This window comes from Erythrolamprus reginae, chromosome 2 (assembly GCF_031021105.1).
Source record: "Erythrolamprus reginae isolate rEryReg1 chromosome 2, rEryReg1.hap1, whole genome shotgun sequence".
Classification (NCBI taxonomy): Eukaryota; Metazoa; Chordata; class Lepidosauria; order Squamata; family Dipsadidae; genus Erythrolamprus; species Erythrolamprus reginae.
Genome location: NC_091951.1, coordinates 142,655,692 through 142,675,310, shown reverse-complemented (window position 1 = coordinate 142,675,310; position 19,619 = coordinate 142,655,692). Strand labels below are relative to the sequence as shown.

Below are 19,619 nucleotides of genomic sequence, written 5' to 3'. Positions count from 1 at the left end.
ACCACGGTTTTTCAAAAATATTAATTAAAAATACTATGCAGGGTTTTTCCCTATACCATGTTTTTTCCCACCCGATGATGTCATATGTCATTGCCAAACTTTCGTCTGCCTTTAATAAATAATTTTTTAAAAAAAACTTTAATAAATAAACATAATTATTAAATAATAAATCTGAATTTATGTAATAAATAATCTGAATGGTTGCTAAGGGAATGGAAAATTGCAATTTAGGGGTTTAAAGTGTTAAGGGAAGGCTTGTGATACTGTTCATAGCCAAAAATAGTGTATTTACTTCCACATCTCTACTTCGCGGAAATTCAACTTTCGCGGGCGGTCTTGGAACGCATCCCCCGCGAAAAGCGAGGGAACACTGTATAGAGTAGGCAGGGAATAATCCAAGGTAGAGTTTTCTCTACATCCAAGTTGCGTTCAAAAGCTACTGGCTAGGCACAGGAATATATATGACACACTAACTCAGGAACTGAAGCCAATATAGATCATATTGCTGAAGACAATTCAGCAGAAACTGGTTGAAGAAGTTTTACTCTTCAGTGTATCAGAAATAGAATCTCTCCTATTCTTCTATTTACAGAATGCACGGCCGGTGCTTCACCCCCCGGCCCGGATTTGCAGACACGGCCCTTCAGCGTAGCCGCCATCTTGGGGCCGAGATCTCACAAGATTTCGCGAGATCTCAGCCATTTCTAGAAGCATCGGCCATAGCCGATGACGTCGTCGTGGGCGGAGCCTGCCAGCCCTATAAAGGGCTGTGCAGGCTTTGGGCCTCCTTTTCGCCCCGACGACAACAGAGCGAACACCCGGCTGGGGTTCGCTCTTCAACCTTGGCCATCCTGAAAGACAGCCTTGTGGCGTCAGCCATTTTGGAGGCTGCAACATGGAGGTCTGGTTTGGGGGTCATGGGGGGGGGGCAGAGAGATTAGTGACCCCCCCTGGAATACAGGGGGGAATTTTCCTGGGCAGTTGCCTTTCCCCTCTGGTTTTTTTTTCCCCATTTCGGCCTGGGGTAGCCTGGTGCCGGGGGGGGGGGGAGGGTGCGGCCTTGCAGGCCAAGTTGAGGCCTTCAGCCTCTTAGGCCCAGGGGCCCAGGGGTGAGCCTCTGCTCACATTTAAAGGGGAAGAGTCTTCTCTGTGGCAGCCCCAGCCCTCTGGAATCAACTCCCCCTGAAGATTAGAACTGCTCCCACCTTCCTTGTTTTCCGTAAACTACTTAAGACCCACCTATACTGCCAGGCATGGGGGATTTGAGACATCTTTCCCCCAGGCTTATTATAATTTATGTTTGGTATGTATGTGCTGTTTGGTTTTTTCAATTATGATAGGGTTTTTAGTTTTTTTTTATATTAGATTTGTGCCAGCATAATATTGTTTTTATCGTTGTTGTGAGCCGCCCCGAGTCTTCGGAGAGGGGCGGCATACAAATCTAATAAATTATTATTATTATAAATTATTAAATTATTATTATTTGCTGGAGCAAATCCCAGTGAAGGGGTTTTTGAGCTCTGATTGTTAAAAAAAAAAAAAAACAACCTTCCCCAGGATCAAGTCCAGAACAAGGCCGAAATGGCCCTATCCTAATTCCCCATTTGGCCTTTTTATGCCAGGGCTTGGGGGAGGTGGGTGGCCTTACAGGCCCGGTGGACCTGATCCTTTAGGCCCCAATTTGTGGTGCAGCCTGTTCAGGCCTGAGGCAGGCCTGCACTCTGTGGGCCTCATAGGCCAGAGTTTTTGTAAATTTTCCCTTACTCTTGCTTTATCATTGGTAGTTATGGCTCCTAAAGGCAGAAGCCCCTACCTCCACTAATGGAGATGGTGGTGAGGCCTAGGAGAGCCATGAGGCCCTCTGTCAAGGCCAGGCTGGCACAAGAGGTGGCTCAAGTCAGGGCCAGGGGGGGGCAGGGTGAGGGATCTCCCCTTTGAACCTAATGTACAGGTTAATTGGGAGATTGGATGTCTTGGATGCATGCTGGAGGTCAGTGTATGGGCCTGGGGGCATCATCCCATCAGTCCAGCGGCCTTGGCAGGCCACCAGGGAACCAGCAGCCCAGACCGGGCAGATGTCAGCGACGCCTGGCTCAGTAGGAGCTGGGCCTTCATGGATGGCTTCTACCCCTTTGGGGGCAGTTGAGACTGCACCACACATAACATTCACACCGCCCCTCCCTCTGACCAGGCAGGCCATTGTGCCACTGGGTTTTGGGAGTGGGGTCAACTCTTTGGGTAGTTCAGCCATCACCTGTAGTCAGGTATGGGCTTTCCCCGTTGCTACTGCGGTGGCCCAGGCCCCTTCGACGGCTTCAGTGCCCTCGACAGGGTCAGGGGAGGCGACTGTGGGGATTCCCATGGTCTTAGACCCTTTGGCTGCTGTTTGGGCAGCTGCCATTCCATGGGGGTTACCCTCCACGCCTTTGGGTTTTCACCTTCACCCACTGTCAGGGAACGTATTTGGAAGGGAGAGTATGTAAATCTTTTCTCCCTCCTTATCAGGGAAGTCCCTAAGAAGGAGAAAGAGGATGAGGATGAGGTGGATAAGCTCAAGAAGGTCAGGGTTAGTAGGTGCTTCAGCTCATGGCTGTATGCATACCTGACATATGCTTCAGTAGTGATACAGAGGGAGCCCGCCCGGGCTGCCTCTATGCTTAAATACATTGACCTGATTGCCCGTGCTCATTTTGAGTACAAGGGCACGGTGTGGCGCCACTACGATGAGGCTTTTAGGATGCAGGTGGCATTTGAGCGCACGCTCCCTGGGACATGGTTGTCCCTGATTTGTGGTTTAACGCAACACACATGTTCCGGGCCGGGGGTGGCGACCGCACGGACAGTGGTCACTATATGGAGTCTGGGAGTGCTAGAGGAGTTGCTGAAGGAGTATCACCCTCGTGGGAGAGCGGCTGCTCTCTTACAGGGTTTTACCGAGGGTTTTAGGATTCCGTATGTGGGGCCTAGGAAGGCCTTCATGTCTGACAACCTTAGATCAGTTGTGGGTCATGAGGACATTGTTAGGGCTAAAATTCAGAAGGAGGTGGCCGAGGGCAGGGTACTGGGACATTTCCCGTGCCCGCCCTCGCCAGCTCTTCGGGTCTCCCCCTTAGGGGTGGTTCACAAGAAGGCCAGTGGTGAATTTCGGTTGATTCACCACTTATCCTTCCCGAAGGGAGAATCAGTGAATGACCTCATTCCTGATGAGCTTTGCTCAGTCTGCTATGCGTCCTTTGATGCGGCGGTGGCCATGGTAAGGAAGTGTGGAGTGGGAGCCCTTATGGGTAAATGCGACAATAAGTCTGCATTCCGGCTCCTCCCCATACACCCAGATGACTTTGAGCTCCTGGGCTTCCACTTCGAAGGTGGCTTTTACGTAGACAGAGCACTGCCAATGGGCTGTTCTATATCTTGCTCCCTTTTCGAGAGCTTTAGCACCTTCTTGGAGTGGGCGCTCATGATGCGCTCTGGTCTGGGTTCGGTCATTCATTACCTTGATGACTTCCTGTTGGCGGGGCCTGCGCATTCAGAGCAATGTTCTGCCCTGATGTTGGCCTTTGGAGCCCTTTGCACTCAATTAGGGGTCCCTTTGGCCCCTGGGAAGACCGAGGGTCCTGCTACCAGGATTACTTTTCTGGGTATTGAATTGGACTCAGAGGAGCAATCTTGTGGATTGCCCCTAGACAAGCTGCTCAAGATTCAGAGTAAGCTTGACATAGTGTTAGGTAGTCAGAAGGTGACCCTTCATCAGCTTCAGGAACTCGCCGGGCTTCTTAACTTTGCCTGCCGGGTGGTGGCTCCTGGCAGGGCTTTCTCCCGGAGGGTATATACCGCAATGAAGGGACTACACTTGCCTCATCATTGTACCCGCCTGAGCGCTGGGGTCAAGGATGACCTGCGCATATGGCGGGTCTTTTTGGCCCACTTCAATGGTCGTTCCTTCTGGAGGCACGAGCTTCTTTTGGAAGCTGAGTTGCAATTATGTTCAGAAGCTGTGGGGACCTGCAGGTTCGGGGTTATCTTAGGCGACCAGTGGTGCCATTCCATGTGGCCTCCAGAATGGAGGCCCTCTTCCCTGGTCAAGGATTTGATAGTAGCTTTAGAGCTGTGGGTAGAGCAATTTAGAGACAAAACGGTGCACTTCTGGTGTGACAACTTGGCAGTGGTCCACGTTGTGAATGCCCTGTCCTCTAAGAGCAACAGGTTCATGCGGCTTGTCTGCCATTTTGTGCACAGGTCGTTGTCTCTAAATGTTTCTGGATCGGCATGTCCCCGGGCTAGATAATGAGATCGCTGACGCCTTGTCCCATGTTCAGTTGTCCAGGTTTCGGACGCTGGCTCCGTGGGCTCGCGCATCACCGGAAGTCTGCCCCAACCACCTGTGGAGCCTGGGCGGGCTCACGAATGGTGGAGGGCGGAAGCAAGCAGGGCCATGGCCCTCTCGGTGGCACCCAGCACCTTGAGGGCATATCAGAACTCAGGTGAGGAGTTTTGGGACTTTAAGCAAACCAGGGGTTACCCTCACATTTGGCCCTTCCCGGTAGATCACCTCATGGAATTCTGCATGCTGCTTGGGCAGCGCGGCTTGTCTGTTATTAGGTCCAGGTTGGCTGGCCTGGCCTTTCTCTCTAAGGCCAGTGGCTTTCCGGACTCTTCTTGCGACTTCCGTATTTTGGAAGATGCTGGAAGGTTGGGTTAGGGAGTGGCCTGCGCCCCCATCGGACAATAGACAGGCATTAACTGTACAGCAGCGGTCCATTATTAATCATGCTGGAGACAGCCTGTGCGCCTCTCTGTACGAGCCCCCCCTTTTTGCAAGAGGCGGCCAGTGGGATGTTTTTGGGGCCCTTCGGGTCAGCGAGGCTTTAGCTTCCTCTCAGGGCGACAGGTCCCTCCGTGCTTCTCGGTTTTTCGACCTGTATTTTAGGCAGGGGGGTGTCTCCCCATTGGTGAGACAATCTAAAACTAACCAGTTATGTAGGGGTGTCAGGATAGAGTTGACGGTTGCCACCGATCAGTCTGCGTGCCCGGTGGCAGCTCTTTCTACTTTCTGCATTCTTAGGGGTGCGGGGCAGGGGTACCTTTTAGACACTAGGACGGTACCCCGCTTACCCGCTACCAATTCTGGGTTTTAGTGACTAGGGCTCTAGTCAGGATTAGCATTGACCCCGCTGGATATGGAACGCATTCGTTCTGTAGCGGCGCTGCTACCAGCACAGCAGTGTCTGATTTCCCGGGTCATTGGACCCGGGAGATTGGCCACTGGTGGTCAGCGGCCTATTTAGGTTATGAATGGCCAGTTGCAGTAATAGGATAAGATGTCAGGCTAGGGAACCTTTTTCTGCCTTCTTCTACATAGTCCCACCAGGGCGAGACCGACGGCGTTGCTGTGTGGCCACAGTGGTCTTTTGGGCTGGCCGCTCTGCAGCAAGAACTAGTATAAAAAATAGTATAAGGGCAGACTAGATGGACCATGGGGTCTTTTTCTGCTGTCAGACTTCTATGTTTCTAAGAACTGCCGTGGGGACCCGGCTGTCTTTGGGTCCGGTGGGTCAGCATCGTCTGGATGGGAGGAAGAGGCCTGTAAAGAGAGGGGTTTCTCCTGCTGCTCCTGGGAGGGCGGCACAAGAGGTTTTGTGCCCAGGTGGTCGGTCTTGCACTTCGGTGGCAATGACCTGTGTGTGCTTGGGGGTCTGGCACTGCTTTGCCACACCCGCGAAGACTTGCGTATTCTTCGCAAAGCTTGGCCAACCACACAAGTGGTCTGATCTGAGATCCTCCTGAGGATCGTTTGGGGATGCCATTTCCCTTAGGGCCACTCATAAGGTCAGGAAAGGTGACTAAGGCTATGGCTGGCTGGTTAGAGAGTTGGGGGGTAGTGGTTTCCTATCCCAACATCACCATAGATCAGCCGTGGCTTCACCGCGCTGACGGCGTTTCACCTGTCAGATCAGGGGAACACCATCTTCATACAGGACCTGCAGAGGTCACTGTGTGAGCTGGTGCAGTTTGAGGGGGGAGTCGGGGGGCCAAGATAGAGATCTGACTCCCACTTCATGGCAGGTTAGGGGCAGAAAACTGGGTGGTGTTTAGCAACTGCGTGTTCTCCGTTGGGCATCTTTGGGGATGATTGACAGGTTCTCTCCAAAGGCTCATGGTGCTAATGGCCTGAGCAATTGGGGGGAAGCTGTCTTTGGGTCCCGCCCATTTCTTTCCCCTTGTAGGGGTTAGACGGCGAGACCTCCCACATGCAGGTGCATGGCAGAGATCCAGGTGAGGGCGGGGCCCTTCACCTGGATCAGAATGGAGCTACGCCCATAAGTTGCCCCGGAAGTTTTTCTGATGTCATTTTCCACCCCGGAAGCAATTGTTTGACCCTGCGGGTCCTTGTTAGGGTTATAGTTAAATTTATGCTAATTTAATGAATAAATTTAATTAATAAAAATGACCCATTTTAAATCCAGCTCTTTGTGTCCGTGTCGTTACTCCGCCTCTGCTGCAATGCACGGCCGGTGCTTCACCCCCCCCAGCCCGGATTTGCTGCAGGGCCAGGGAGACATGGCCCTTTGGCATAGCCGCCATCTCGGCCATTTCTAGAAGCATCGGCCATAGCCGATGACGTCGTCGGGGGTGGAGCTTGCCAGCCCTATAAAAGGGCTGTGCAGGCTTTGGGCCTCCTTTTCGCCCTGACAACAACAGAGCGAACACCCGCCCGCCCTCCCTATCTTTTAGTGTGCCACTGTGGGTCGCCCTTAGGGGGGCCGAATGGGAATTTTTGGTGGTCTCAGTATTTTCTGCGACCGTTTTTTCGCCTATTCCACACTGCGGTGATGGATATGTGGTTAGGGGGTGCTTCGCCCCCCTATTTAGGCTAATTGGCTTACCTCTGGTCATTTGGGTAGGCAGGTTAGGGGCGGAAAACTGGGTGGTGTTTAGCAACTGCGTGTTCTCCATTGGGCATCTTTGGGGATGATTGACAGGTTCTCTCCAAAGGCTCATGGTGCTAATGGCCTGAGCAATTGGGGGGAACCTGTCTTTGAGTCCTCCCCATTTCTTTCCCCTTGTAGGGGTTAGACAGTGAGATCTCCCACATGCAGGTGCATGGCAGAGATCCAGGTGAGGGCAGGGCCCTTCACCTGGATCACAATGGAGCTACGCCCATAAGTTGCCCCGGAAGTTTTTCTGACGTCATTTTCCGCCCCGGAAGCAATTGTTTGACCCTGCGGGTCCTTGTTAGGGTTATAGTTAAATTTATGCTAATTTAATGAATAAATTTAATTAATAAAAATGACCCATTTTAAATCTAGCTCTTTGTGTCCGTGTCGTTACTCCGCCTCTGCTGCAAAGTACTTTACTATAACTATAAACCATGATACAGTAAACCAATCCACCCACAACCACACCAGAACTAACCACAAAACTAACCACAAGACTAACCACACAACTAACCACAACCACTGCAAAGGTTCATTGCTTTTTATACTATTCTAGCCCAATCAGGTTGCAGCTTAATCACTATGACTCAGCAGTATGACAGCTTTGCATACCCACAACCTTTTAACCTTAAATGGAATATTACCTAGTATAGTAATAATCCTTGACACTCTATTCTCTATATTAATTTGAATATGAAGTTAATGTGTGGTTGGATCAGAAAGATCAATGTTTAAGCTGAGATCCAAATGAAGTAGGCAGCTTCTTTTTCTGTCCGGGATCATCATTACAGTAATGGGTTGCAGTTGTCTAAAATCTTATCAGTTTTGTAGCTAGTGTAACACAGAAATTCCCTCTTATCTGCTCTTCATGAAATAGAAGATCCATCTTCATTTCATAAACAGAGCTTTTGAAATCTTGTTCTGAAGTATTACATTTCATTTATAAACTTTTATTTGCTGATGTAAATAATTTCATATTTCATATTTCTTTTCTAAGCAGGAGCCACAAGGCTTTGCTCCAATTAGTGTTCAAAAGTAATTTGCTATCTCATGACTCTATAGCATCCACCTTACACTTTCACTGGATGTTTTACTGGCCACAATCTAGCAACCTGGCAGAGTGTGGCACTTTTTCTGATAATGCCAATTATCCTAAAACATGAATAAAAGATGGTTAAATTTCCTGTGTTGCAATAATAGCCTCCTTTACAAAAAAAAAAAAAAGAGAGACATAGGAGGTTTTCCAGGGACTGTCCAACAAGACAGATTTGTAACTCTCTCCTCCATTTTTAAGAATAGAAAAATGAGTAGTAGACCTTTGATAGAAACATTCTCCTATTTCCACATTTTAAAAAGGATGCAATGCAAAAGGTTTCAGTAATTCATACTATGATTTTGTGTGTTTTGAGGTGGATTGGAGGATTACAGGATTGAAATTGGAGACTGCAATCCTCTGAACTGTTCCACTCTTATTCTAATTTTGGCACAAAGCAAAACTAAACAAAAAAACCCTATCCAAAACTGGCATTCTGTCACTTTTTTCAAAAGTTGCCACTGAATTATAGTTTAAGTGCAAAAGATTGAATGGATGGTTGATTATTTAATTTGTTTTAAAGCAATTAAACACACTCAATTTTTATCTTGGCCCAAATCACTTTAGGGAGCACATCCAAAAGGTCACTATTTTCAGGACTCTCAGCCTCCAAATAGATAACATTTCTCTGTTCTGCAGCTTTACCTACAACCAAGCTGGCTTTACTAATGTCTGACAGGATGCAGATGAATCAGTCGATGTGACTGCGGCCCATACTTGTCCACCTGTCTGGGAAGAGTTTGATCTGGTGACACCTGATGAAGTAGACAAGGCCATTGGAGCTGTGAGTTCCGCCACCTGTTTACTGGATCCGTGTCCCTCCTGGCTGGTTTCGGCCAGCAGGGAGGTGACACGGAGCTGGGTCCAGGAGATTGTCAATGCTTCTTTGGAGAGGGGATCCTTTCCGGCTCCCTACAAGGAGGAACTTGTGCACCCCTTCCTCAAGAAGCCTTCCTTGGACCCAGCTATACTTAATAACTATCGCCCAGTCTCCAACTTTCCCATTATAAAGAAGGTTGTTGAGAAGGTGGTGGCGCTCCAGCTCCAGCGGTCCTTGGAAGAAGCCGATTATCTAGGTCCTCAACAGTCGGATTTCAGGCCCGGTTACAGCATGGAAACTGCTTTCGTCGCGTTGATGGATGGTCTCTGGCGGGCCCGGGACAGGGGTTTATCCTCTGTTCTGGTGCTCCTTGACCTCTCAGCGGCTTTTGATACCATCGACCATGGTATCCTTCTGCGCCAGCTGGAGGGGTTGGGAGTGGGAGGCACTGTTCTTCAGTGGTTTTCCTCCTACCTCTCCAGCTGGTCGCAATCGGTGTTAGTGGGGGGTCAGAGGTTGACCCCGAGGTCTCTCCCTTGTGGGGTGCCTCAGGGGTTGGTCCTCTCCCCTCTACTATCTAATATCTACGTGAAACCGCTGGGTGAGATCATCCAAGGGCATGGGGTGAGGTATCATCAGTACGCGGATGATAGCCAGCTTTACATCTCCACCCCATGTCCAGTCAATGAAGCAGTGGAAGTGATGTGCCGGTGTCTGGAGGCTGTTAGGGCCTGGATGGGTGTCAACAGACTCAAACTCAACCCTGATAAGACGGAGTGGCTATAGGTTTTGCCTCCTAAGGACAACTCCATCTGTCCGTCCATTACCCTGGGGGGGATTATTGACCCCCTCAGAGAGGGTCCATAACTTGGGCATCCTACTCGATCCACAGCTCACATTAGAGAAACATCTTTCAGCTGTGGCGAGGAGGGCGTTTGCCCAGGTTTGCCTGGTGCACCAGTTACGACCCTATCTGGACCGGGAGTCACTGCTCACAGTCACTCATGCCCTCATCACCTCGAGGTTCGACTATTGTAATGCTTGTTTATAGTGCCCACTACTCCAAGAAGGCCATATGATTTGTGGCAGAGTTAGGAGACATCAATTCTTTTGCTTTCTGCTGCTTCACTAGTACAGCTTGCTCACCGTCATGGACACCTCAAGAAAATGGGACATAAGTACATAACTGAAACCCTGCCTGCTTTGCACTATCCTTGGAAATAAAATATTTTGCTATGGTACCTTTTCTAATTTAAGAAGGAAGCAATCAATATAGTCTCTAGGATTGTCTGGATCCAGGGTCTTCTTGTGAGCATCCACTTCATTCCTAACAAAGTCACAGATCTTGTTACAGTCAGAGAAAATTTTCTTATGAGGTCCAGGAAGGGATTTCATGATATTTGGCAAAGCACTGTACACCTGAAAAATGGTAATAGTAAAAGTTAACCATTGGTAGTTCATCTCTTGTGTTCTGGTTTAAGAACTACACAGAAAAACCAATCACTTTATTAAGTGTCATTTTATTTCTCTTTGTTAAAAATAAACATTATGCAAGACAAGTTATTGATTTTCTGTAGTGCCTGCTGACTAAATGAATATAAGATATGTATGCTATGGACACTAAGCTTCTCTAGTTATGTTTCACACATATCCTTTGTTTATATCTCTGCAGTTGCTACTATGAGAAATAGTAGAATGATAATAGAGTAGCTTTGGAAGACGTAAAGAGCAATAATTTTTGAATGCCACTTTAAAACAGGTAATAGAATAGTTGACTCAGAAAAAGCAAGGCTGAAGCATTATAACAATAGTACTTAGACTTACATACTGCTTCGCAGTGCTTTATAGTCCTCTCATCATATTTTCCCTCAAAATCTTGGTCCTTATTTTACCAACCTTGAAAATATGGAAAGCTTAGTCAACCTTGAGCTAGTAAGAATCAAACTGTCAACAGAATTAGCCTGCAATACTGCATTCTAACCACTGCGCCACCATTGCTCAATGTATTCAATAACTGGCAAGAAGAATTGATAAGAATAAATATTTACTTGCAGAAGCACATACAGTTAACATACCATTCCTGAAAAATTCCCCAAGAATTCTGTGAATGCCTCAACGATTTCCAATAGTTCAGAGAAGGTTTTGCCTTCATAAGTCAATCGATTCCCAAAGACAACAGAGCATATAACATTAGAAACAGCAGATGTGATGGGTAGGATTATGTCAAAGGGTTGATCTGTAACATCAAAAAGAAAGAAGAGATTGTTTGACCACCTTTTCATTTCCAATTTTTTTTCTGTAATGACTTTGCAATCATTTTTATACAGGTAATAGGTGACCAGTTGCTAAGTGATTTTTCAATATTACTTTTTCTCTGGAAATAGGGAGTTATAAGCTAATTCTGAAGGTCTGACAACCTCCCTAATACCGCCAAATCATATTGCAAGGGTCCAGGGTGGGGCAGAACTAAATAAAGCTTCTGAATTGTTTCTGGTTAGAAAATTAAGCTAAAGCCATTCCTGCCTCAGCAGCACAGGCATCAGATGCAGCAACAATGGCTTGGGCCATTTTTCCTGATGTTGCCACCCCCTCTGCAATTGCTTCTGCATGGTATTGCCACTACAAGTTGATTTTAGCACTCCCCCCACCCCACTGTGATCACTTCTGCAAGGCCAGATGGGGTGTGGTAAATTGAGGCCAACAAGTTGCAGTTGACGCCAGGTGCCGCCAGTCCCTGAACTCTTGCCACTTCCTGTGTGCGCACATGGGCATATCTGGCCCGCAATGCAGTTAAATCTGGTCTGTTCTGGAATTGGCAAGGGGCTAGCCCCTGAATGCTCATAGCCTCCAGTGCATGCTGGTCTGGGTCTGGCCTCTCACCAATTCCAGGCCAGACCCGATCTAATCACATTGTGAGCCAGATTTGGCCTATGGATCTTGAGTTTGACATGTCTGGCTTAGAGCTGTATGTTTATTCTGTTCTGTTATCATTCCATTCCATTCTTTTATTCTATTCTATTGCAAGCCAAAAGATTTGTATAGTCCCCAGAAATATCTCTTTCCAGTTTGGGCTTTCAATGCCAATTGGCTTTGACACTAGTGCAGGATTATACATCCATGTTCATGATGGTCAAACTTTTCACCCAAATGGCACTTTTTTTGGATAATTTCTTTCATGATAGAGCAATGGACTGGTGTCAGATTGCAGAAGTCAATTTACTTCCAGATTTTGGAGGATTCTGTTCCAACTTCTGAAGGGCCAATTCAGTTTGTCATCTGCCCATCCCACCGCTGCAAATGGAAATACTGAGAAAACTAACTAGATGTTACAACAATATTATTGTTCTTAATGTTATTGAATTTACAGCCAGGACTATTGTCATTACTGCTGGCCCTCAAAGAATTTGCATATAATAATCCAGTGTATAAGGTAGAGTATTAATTCAATAAAAACAAAATATTTGTTTCTGGACTTATATATAAACAAATTAACCATGTCACAGTATTGTTGTTGTGAGGCACATTGAGGCAGGAATATTATGTATATTACCTTGTGTCATATGCCTGAAGGTGGGATATAATTAATTAATTAATTAAATAAATAAATAAATAAATATCTTCTGCAACATAATATCACCTTCAAAGGTTGTTATCTTCTTCACCAAATGTTGGGATTCTTCCGATATGCGTTCAGCCATTGGCTTCCGTCCCATTCCAAAGTTCCGTAGTGTGGTGAGAGTAAAACGACGCATAATATTCCATTTCTTGTTTTCACTAATAAGTCCTGGAAGGATACAAGTTGGCAATAACTGATAACAAACACTAGAACATTTGTTTTAAAGAATAAAAAAGCAATTTATCTGATATTCACTCCCATCTACAAAGCATCTACCCTTCTCAAATAAAGTTTTATTTTTTCTTTGAGAAGTCATTCATACTTTGGCAAAATGAAAAGAAATTAAATTTGATTAAGGGCTTGAACTTTTCTTATTCAACCTTATATCTTAGGCAATATTAAAAAGGTTTTTGATAACCATAATAAACACGTGAAAAGGATTGAAGAGCTTTTCATTTTATTCAGTATACCAGTTTAAGTGCTTCCCACCAACATACATAAACAAAAGCTATATTTGAAAAACAAAAGTGTTATTTTCTTTTGCTTTAATATATCCTGAAACTTGAAATCCTCAATTTTCGAACTTGCAGAAATCTGATGAGAACTGAATTACCGGATAAAGTTTGAAAAGGCCTCCTGATTGTAACACCTACCTGCAAACGATTCATTTTAGAAGGTTTGAATCTGACTTCCGGGTGGAGCTCGATCGCGCCGGAGGTGCGGAAGCCAAGCTCCGGCTCTGTGGCCTTCTTTCCACCCTGTAGGACACCGCGTTGCGTTGTGCCGACACCCGGAGGGGTCGGCCCAGGACAGGGGGTCTCCTGGACCCCCCGGGACGGATCGCCATGACCCCAGGGGTTAGGGACAGCCCCGCAGCTACAGGAATGGAGAGCTGCAACCAGACGGCCGTTTGGGCACAGCCATAGCGATCGCCGATAGCGGAAGTTTAAAGAAAGAATAAGAAGTCTACAAACCAGCAGATCGGCAGATAAGGGAGACCCACAGCACCACACGGAATCTTTCGGATCGGAGAAACTCTTTTCAGGAAAAAGAAGGGACTTTGAAGGCGAACACAAACAGAGGAAAAATAAACAAACTGTAAGTGATATCCATACGCGGAGGAGAAACCTAGCCGGAACTACTTGCCTTTGTTAAACCCAACAGTATAATCCTTTTTTCTTTTACAATTTTAAGATAGTGTGGTGCCTTTGTTTTCTATTCCTTACTATTGTTTTTCCTTTAAAGTTATATTTTTCCCTGACAATTAAAGACTGATTTGACAACTACCTGATTTGATAAAGCAAAAAGGTCTAAATGAATTGAATATACGACCATATGGATTGAACTGAAATCACCTTATTATAATGGAATTTTACTGAGATTATTGAGATTATAATTACTTGGAGCAAATTTTGGATGGCATATCTTATTTTTCTATTTTTATAATTTTTTTATTCGATTTTTTCTCTTTTCTATGGACTAAGTGGGACTATTTTCTTTTCAACATGAATTTGGATGCGTAATGATATTTTTTGTACTTATTTTCTCTCTCATTTTTTAATCTTTTTTTATATACAATAAGAAGACATCTATTTTAATTGGACATTATATTGGATATTATATTGAACATTGGCTTGGAGCATTTCTTTTTGGAGATTTTTATTAAAGTATAACTTATATTTGGCATTTTTGGACTTAATAGTTTCTTTTTTTTGTTTCCTTTTTCCCTTTTTGGATATTTCCTTTAGATTTTTTAGATTTTTAGATTTTAGATCTTTCCTTTTTCCACCTTTTCTTAGTTAATTGATTATTACCACTGTACTGTTATTATTTTTGTTATATATATTCTTTCATATTTTCTTTCCTTTTTTCTTTTTTAAAGAAACTCTTCCTAGTTGTTTTTCTATTACTTTCTTTTCTTTAAAGAAACCCTTTTTATCTTCCTTCCTTTTCACTTTCTTCCTTCCTTTCTTTCTTTTTGCTCTCTCTCCCTTTTCTATTCTTTATTTTTAATTATTATTAAATAGTCATGTGCTAGAATATTGGTTTCTTCCTTTCCCCCACCTGATCCCCTTTTTAAGGAGTCTAGGAACTCACTGAAATATTTTCTTACCTTTCTCCCTCTCTTTTTTCTTCTTTCTTTTCTCTTTTTTTCTTTTTAATTAAAACCAAACAATTAATTATACTTGCCTAATCTGTTATCATACTGATTACTACTAATTGAATTGAATTGATACACTTAATTTCTTTTCTCTCTCTCTTTTTTTGTTCCATTTTCATATTAAGAATATACAAGAATTAAATTAAAATAATTTTTAAATAAAATAATAATAGTAATTTTGGATTATGAAAGGTTCCCACAGGGCACAGAGTGCGACTTCAGTGACCACAATAACAATGTGAAAACAACCAACTATCCCTGCCCCAACTTCTACACCCAGGGTTTCCCCAACTACATCACCATTACAACAAAGGACCATAACCACAATGTTGGCCAAAGAGAAAGAAAAGGACAAGCCTACGATGGACCCTAGCTTTCAGATTATCCAAGAAGCACTAGCAGATATCAAGGCATCACAAACCCAGGCAAAAACTCAAAGTGACACAAACAAAGAAGAAATGAAAACATACCTATAAGAACTGAGGCAAGAGATGAAGGAGATGAAAGACAAAATTAAAAAAGAAATTGCGGAACTTAAAACCGAATTAACTGAAGTAAAAGGAAATGTCGTCGAAATGGATGGAAATATAAAAATCATGCAACAAAAACTACAAGACAGTGAAAAGAGAATACAAGTGACAGAAGAAAAAATCCAAGATGTGGGACAGAGAGTAGAAGAATATGAAGACCGTAACTATGCAGCCCGCAGAGACTTTGATATAGCAATAACCAACTTAGAACTCCACTCCGCATTACATGGTTTGAGGTTCCAAAATATTGAAGAAGAAAGAGATGAAGATTTGCCTACAAAAATGGCAGAAGTCATGGGAGCTATTTTGCAGTTAGAACCAACAGAACTGATAAAAGAAATCGACGAAGTTTACCGAGTCCAGACCGGCTATGTAAGGCGCCATAATTTACCCAGAGAAGTCCACATTAAGTTTTCAAGAAGAATCGTCAAAGACGAGATACTGAGATTGACAAAAAACGAGTCCTTTCAACGTAATGGGAAAGAAATCACGATTCTGAAACAAGTTCCGAGGAGAGTCCGAGAGAGTAGAAGACAATATTATTTTCTTACAAGCATCTTAATTAGAAAGAAAATTGTTTTTATATGGCTGATACCAGAAGGGTTGACTCTAACATGGCAATCAACGAGAGTGAAAATAGAAAGTGTGGAACAAGCAAGATCTTTCCTAGCACGCAGTGGACTGGACAGCACTGCACAAATTCAGATCCAACCAAAGCGTAGCGACGACATGATGGGGGCCACAGGTGAAGAAGCATTGGTGGTGAAGCAGAAACAACTACAGATTTAACAGGACTTAATTTTGGATACCCGACTCCGAGAACCAAAAGAAGCCAAAAGGTACTATAAATAAAGATGACACATGATCTGAAAATATTTTCAGTCAACGTAAGTGGATTGAATAACCCAAGGAAGAGAAACCAAGTATTAACTAAACTTATGAAACAAAAAGCCCAGATAAACATTCTACAAGAAGTCCATATCAAAAAATCAAAAAGAAGTCTTCTTAAAAATTCAAAATTGGGAAAATTATACACTAGTTTGGCCAATCAAAAGAAAAGAGGTGTAGCAATGTATATTGATGAACTAATTGAATCTAAAGAAATATATAATGATGGGGATGGAAGGACGTTGATAGTACAACTAGATTTAGAAACAAAACCACTTACAATTGTCTCAATTTATGCACCAAATGATAATCAAAAACAATTTTATAAAGATTTACATGAAAAAATTAATGAGCTATCAATTGAAAATATGATAATAATAGGAGACTTTAATGCAATCTCAGATGACCAAATGGATTATAATGGGAAAAGAAAAGAAAAGAAAAAAAAGGTAATTTTACCGGCGACATTTTGGAAAATGAGTTCAGAATTATTATTAAAAGATGTATGGCAAGAACAGCATTTAAAAGATAAACAGTATACGTTTTATTCCAACCCGCATAAGACATGGTCTAGAATTGATATGGCTTGGGCTCCTATCCATATAATGGAACATATAAGTGAAATAGAAATAAAGACAAATACTTGGGCTGATCATAACCCTCTATCCATATATTGGAAAGGTAAAAGGAAAATAAAGAATTGGTCAATGAATAGAACTATAATAAAAGATCCAGAATATAAGAAATGGATAGAGAAGGAACTAGAGATTTTTAAAAAAATAAATAAAAATATTGATACCACTCCTCAAAATTTATGGGATACAACTAAAGCATATATACGCGGACTAACAATATCATTTATAGCAAAAAAAAAATAAAGAGAAGAAAAAATATCATGGAACATTAGTAGAAGAATTAAGAAAATTAGAAATTTTAATGCAAAAAGAGGACAAGGACGACAAATTAAAAAATCAGAGAGAATTAATAAGACATAAACTGAGATTAATAGAACAAGAACCAATTGTAGAAAAGATAAAGAGAGCAAAACAAGAACATTTTGAACACGCGAATAAACCTGGAAGATGGTTGGCATACAAACTAAGAAAAGAGAGAGAAAATAAAATTATAAAAAACTTGACAGATTCAAAAGGAACAATAAAACATAGAATGGAAGATAAAAAGGAAATAGTATTGGAATTTTATAGACAATTATATAAGAAAGAAGAGATAAGTGAGGATTGAATTTTTAAATATTTGGAAAAAATAGAACTTCCAGTTTTAACCGAAACACAACAGCAAAGATTAAATAGACCTATTACAGATATAGAATTAAAACAATCTATAAAGAACCAAAAAAATAATAAAGCGACTGGTCCAGATGCAATACCAGCTGAATTTTATAAATTAGAACTAGAAATACTTTTTCCAAACATGCTGGAGATATATAATCAAATATTGACAATAGGTAAATTACCAAAAACCTGGTCAGAAACTTTAATAACTTTAATAAATAAGACTGATACCAAGAAAGAAAAAATTGAAAATTATAGACCTATTTCATTGTTGAACGTTGATTATAAAATCTTTATATCAATATTTGCCAATAGATTTAAAAGTATTATAAATAATATGATACATAGTGATCAAAATGGATTTTTACCAGGAAGACAAATTAAAAATAATTTAAGAATAATAGTTAATATTTTGGAATATTATGAGCAGCATCCGGAAAAGCAAATGGCACTTATATTTCCGGATGCCAAAAAAGCATTTGATAATGTGGATTGGAATTTTATGAAAATACAATTAAATAAGATGGAAGTAGGAACAAATTTTTTTAATATAATAGACGCTATATATTCCGAACAAACTGCTAAAATTATAATAAACAGTGAACAGACAGAAAAAGTAGTTATACAAAGAGGAGTAAGACAAGGTTGCCCAATATCACCATTGTTATTTATTTTAACTTTAGAAGCATTGTTGATAAAAATAAGAGCAGATAAGGAAATAAAAGGATTGAAAATTAGAAAAGAAACTTATAAAACACAAGCATTTGCTGACGATGTAGTGTTTGTTTTGGATGACCCAACAGAATCTATTTTAAACTTAATAAATGTGATCGAAGAATATGGGAAAGTTGCAGGATTGAAAATAAATAAGGAAAAGACACAGATATTAACAAAAAATATCACTGAAATACAGAGAAAATATTTAGGAGATCTATCAAACATGAAGATTACGAAAAAAGTGAAATATTTAGGGATATGGATGACTTCCAAAGACGTATCTTTAAAAAATGATAATTATCTAAAATTATTAAGTCAGATCAAAAAAGATTTAGAAATATGGAATAATTTACAATTATCATTTGTAGGAAGAATCTCCACAGTTAAAATGAATATCCTTCCAAAAATATTGTTTCTTTTCCAAGTGATCCCAATAAATCCAGGAACAAAATTCTTTGCCGAATTGAATAAGATAATAAGAAAATTTATTTGGCAAGGTAAAAAATCAAGAATAAAACAAAATTCATTAGAAGATTGTAAGGAAAGAGGAGGCCTCGGTCTCCCAAATTGGAAACTATATTATCATGCCACGGCCCTGACATGGATAAAAGAATGGCTGACATTAGAAAATCAAAGATTGCTTAATCTAGAAGGTCATGACTTGATGGTCGGTTGGCATGCATTCGTATGGTATGATAAATTAAAAACTCACTCATATTTTAAAAATAATGTTATTAGAAAAGCATTGATGGAAGTGTGGAATGAAATAAAGAAAAATCACTTTTTAGTAATGCCAGAATGGGTTTCACCCTTTGAAGCCATTGTACACCCGAATCTTAAAGGAAAAGGTAAGATTTGGAAATATAGTGACTTGTTAGATAATCAATTAAAATTAAGAACAAAACAAGAGTTATACGAGTTAGGTATAGATTTAGATTGGTGGCATTATATGCAGATTAGTTCCAGATATCAAATAGACGTAAAGTCTTATATTTTTAAAAAAGAAAATAATGTTTTCTCATGTTGCTTTTGATCTTTCCCCCACACAATCTGAAGTTAGTTGGGGGAAAGATCAAAAGCAACATGAGAAAATATTATTTTACTGAAAGAGTAGTAGATCCTTTGAACAAACTTCCAGCAGATGTGGTAGATAAATCCACAGTAACTGAATTTAAACATGCCTGGGATAAACATATATCCATCCTAAGATAAAATACAGAAAATAGTATAAGGGCAGACTAGATGGACCATGAGGTCTTTTTCTGCCGTCAGACTTCTATGTTTCTATGTATTGAGTAAATTATTATTCCAAAATCAAACAAAGACAATTGGAAATGTTTATAAATATTTATTAAATTATAGAACGATAGGTTGGATATTGAAAGATAATATGATCAGTTTGTGCAAAAATTTTGGTAAAGAGATCAATTTAGATACTTGGGAAAAGATATGGATGTATAATTGGAAAATAACAAAATCAATCTCCTTTAAAGAAAACCAAATTAAGATGTTTTATAGATGGCACCTTCCACCATATAGAATTTCTAAAATGTTTCCATCTGTATCG

At 41.8% G+C, this 19,619-nt stretch overlaps 1 protein-coding gene across 1 annotated transcript in view; it reads right to left on the bottom strand.

Annotated features, from left to right (window-relative positions):
- LOC139159442 (cytochrome P450 2H2-like) overlaps positions 1-19,619 on the bottom strand; it is a 59,226-nt gene that overhangs the window by 24,936 nt on the left and 14,671 nt on the right. The window contains exons 3-5 of the mRNA XM_070736759.1: positions 12,486-12,632; positions 10,924-11,084; positions 10,091-10,267 (exon numbers count right to left, since the gene is read on the bottom strand). Of these exons, the coding sequence (XP_070592860.1) occupies positions 10,091-10,267; positions 10,924-11,084; positions 12,486-12,632 (485 nt within the window). The remainder of the gene's footprint in view (positions 1-10,090; positions 10,268-10,923; positions 11,085-12,485; positions 12,633-19,619) is intronic.